Source organism: Mirounga leonina, unplaced genomic scaffold (assembly GCF_011800145.1).
Source record: "Mirounga leonina isolate KUSES-001 unplaced genomic scaffold, KU_Mleo_1.0 Mir_357, whole genome shotgun sequence".
In the NCBI taxonomy this organism is placed as follows: domain Eukaryota; kingdom Metazoa; phylum Chordata; class Mammalia; order Carnivora; family Phocidae; genus Mirounga; species Mirounga leonina.
Genome location: NW_023270702.1, coordinates 14406922 through 14409329, shown reverse-complemented (window position 1 = coordinate 14409329; position 2408 = coordinate 14406922). Strand labels below are relative to the sequence as shown.

At 30.1% G+C, this 2408-nt stretch overlaps 1 protein-coding gene across 1 annotated transcript; it reads left to right on the top strand.

Moving 5' to 3' along the window:
* Positions 1–1568: 1568 nt before the first annotated feature.
* Positions 1569–1745, top strand: LOC118027024 (DNA-directed RNA polymerases I, II, and III subunit RPABC4-like). Its single transcript, XM_035030143.1, has one exon. The coding sequence runs from the start codon at positions 1569–1571 to the stop codon at positions 1743–1745; it is 177 nt and encodes a 58-aa protein (XP_034886034.1).
* Positions 1746–2408: the final 663 nt, after the last annotated feature.

Here is a 2408-nt window from a genome sequence, read left to right as displayed (position 1 = left end):
AGAAGTCACACACAAATGAAAAAAGTTATCACCAGTAATGGGATAAATAAAAATCATGCTCACCCTGAAATCATGCTCAGAAAAGGACAAAACATTACATCCTTGGTATTTCTGCCAAAAATACCTAATCTGAAACTAATCCTGATAAAACATCAGACAAATATAAATTGAAAAATGTCTTATAAACTATCAATTGCATAAAAAAAGGCTAAGGAAACATCAGATTAAGAGAGATTAAAGAAAAATAATTAAAGAAAAGGTAAAATCCTGGATTAAGTCCAGGACCAGATTTTTTTTTTTCTTTTGCTGTAAGTGACATCAATGGGACAAAGGCCAAAATTTGAGTAAGGTCATTGCATTAGATATTAGTATTATATCAATGCTAATTTTTTTTAATTTATATAATTGCACTATGGTTAACAGAACATCTTTATTTTTTTCATCTCTTATCTGTAACTAAGAAAGAAAATTTTAAAAATTTTATAATAGACTAAAAATACGTTAAGATAGTAATAGAAAATTCAACAGGTTTTTAACTTGTTTGCTGTGGTAAGTGGAGGTTGACCTGATTCTGCACAACAAAGATACATACAGAACATCACCATTCTGAATTCTCTCGCAGTTCATTTTAAAATCATTTACTGAAACTGTCAAACATATGGTTTTAAATATGCATATTTTATATAGAAATTTGCTTGAAGCATTTCCATGTTCCTTGAATAACCATTATGTTTATATGCATAAACCAGGAAAGGTCTAATTGCTATTTGCATGGATTATTTACAGCTAAGTGGTCTATGAAGAAATGAGAGTTCATAAAAATGCTATTGTGTATGAAAACCAATCTGTGTTGCTCATTTTAATTGGGTATAAGAATATTGGTTTATAGATTTTAGAAACAGCCGTATAAATATTTCTCACAAACAGAACAAAGGTTATAGAAGTAATCTGTCAACTAAATGCTTTAATAAACTTTTCTAACTGAATGTTTTATTTTCACAGAAAAATGTGTTTCCTGGTTTCCTGTCTCCAATAGGTCTATCACTGCATATATAAATATGCATTTTTAAAATTACTAAAATGCCTCTTCTATTTTGTAGAATTCACTTGTCATTTTATCTGATATTGTTGTAGTAATCAAAGACATCTAACATTGGTGGTCACCAGTGATATTGGGTTTTTTGTTTGTTTTTTGGGGCAAAAATATTAGAGGTATTTAAAAATACAGAAAAGACTAGTATATAGTTTCTTACCCCAAGATATTCACACTCAAGGAGAACGGAAGACAAAATAACTTTCTTCCCTTAATATACTTTCTTCCCTTAATTTTTTTTTTTTGTTTCAACTATGAAAACAAATGATTCTACTCTACTCTTTGATCTGAACATCAAAAGTTGTAATGGCATCATGCCTATAAGTTACGGGAGTCTTTTATTGCAAAATGGGCATAAAATCCTAGTCTAGTTGTGATTCTGCATAAATTTTTTATGCTCTACTTTTCTTTCAAAGGGAAAGTAAGTAATATTCTCTGGAGTAAGAAGTTTCTCATTGCTGCATAGGGACTAACAATGGACACTGAGAAGGATGTTCAATCCCAAAAGCAGCAGCCAGTCATATTAATCTGTGGAAAATGTCATAAAGAAAATGAAATAAAATCCAAGTATCCAATCAAATGCAGAAACTGTGAATACAGAATAATATACACAAAAAATACTAAAATTTTGTTGGTTTCTGATGCACAATGAAATATTTAGAATTCAGAGGAATATCTTAATTTATGTTTAAATTTGTCATTAATGTTTCTCATTGTTGTGCAGCCTTTGATTAGTATGTTTTCCTTTATAAATAAAATTACATTCACATAATCTTATTTCATTTCATTTTTATAACCATAGTTTACTTATCTATTCACATTTTATGTTAAGAAATTATTTTCGTTCAAGTAAATAACTTACAATTCTATTTCATATGCAATACATATGTATCACATATTATGATTCATATGCAGTGTAAAGTGAAAGTTAAAATTGCTTCCCAAACCAAGCTTTTAATCAAAACCTATAATCATCTGGTGCTCTTTCCAAAAAAAGCAGATTTCTAGGACTTTCTAGGCTTACTCACTGATTAAGTAAATTCCTTGAAAACTACTGTTGTACATTACTAACTATTTGTCAACGCTCTAGTATTATTTGATGTGGAGTACACCACATCATCAAGTATACATACTTAGTGTATGTATGCATACATAATTTTGAGTCCTGTTGTTCATTTATTCGTTGGTGTAGGCCTTTCTGTATTTCAGCATAAGTTTTCACAATTTTTAAAATTTTGGTAGAGGGGGCGCGTGGGTGGCTCAGTTGGTTAAGCGACTGCCTTCGGCTCAGGTCATGATCCTGGAGTCCTGGGAT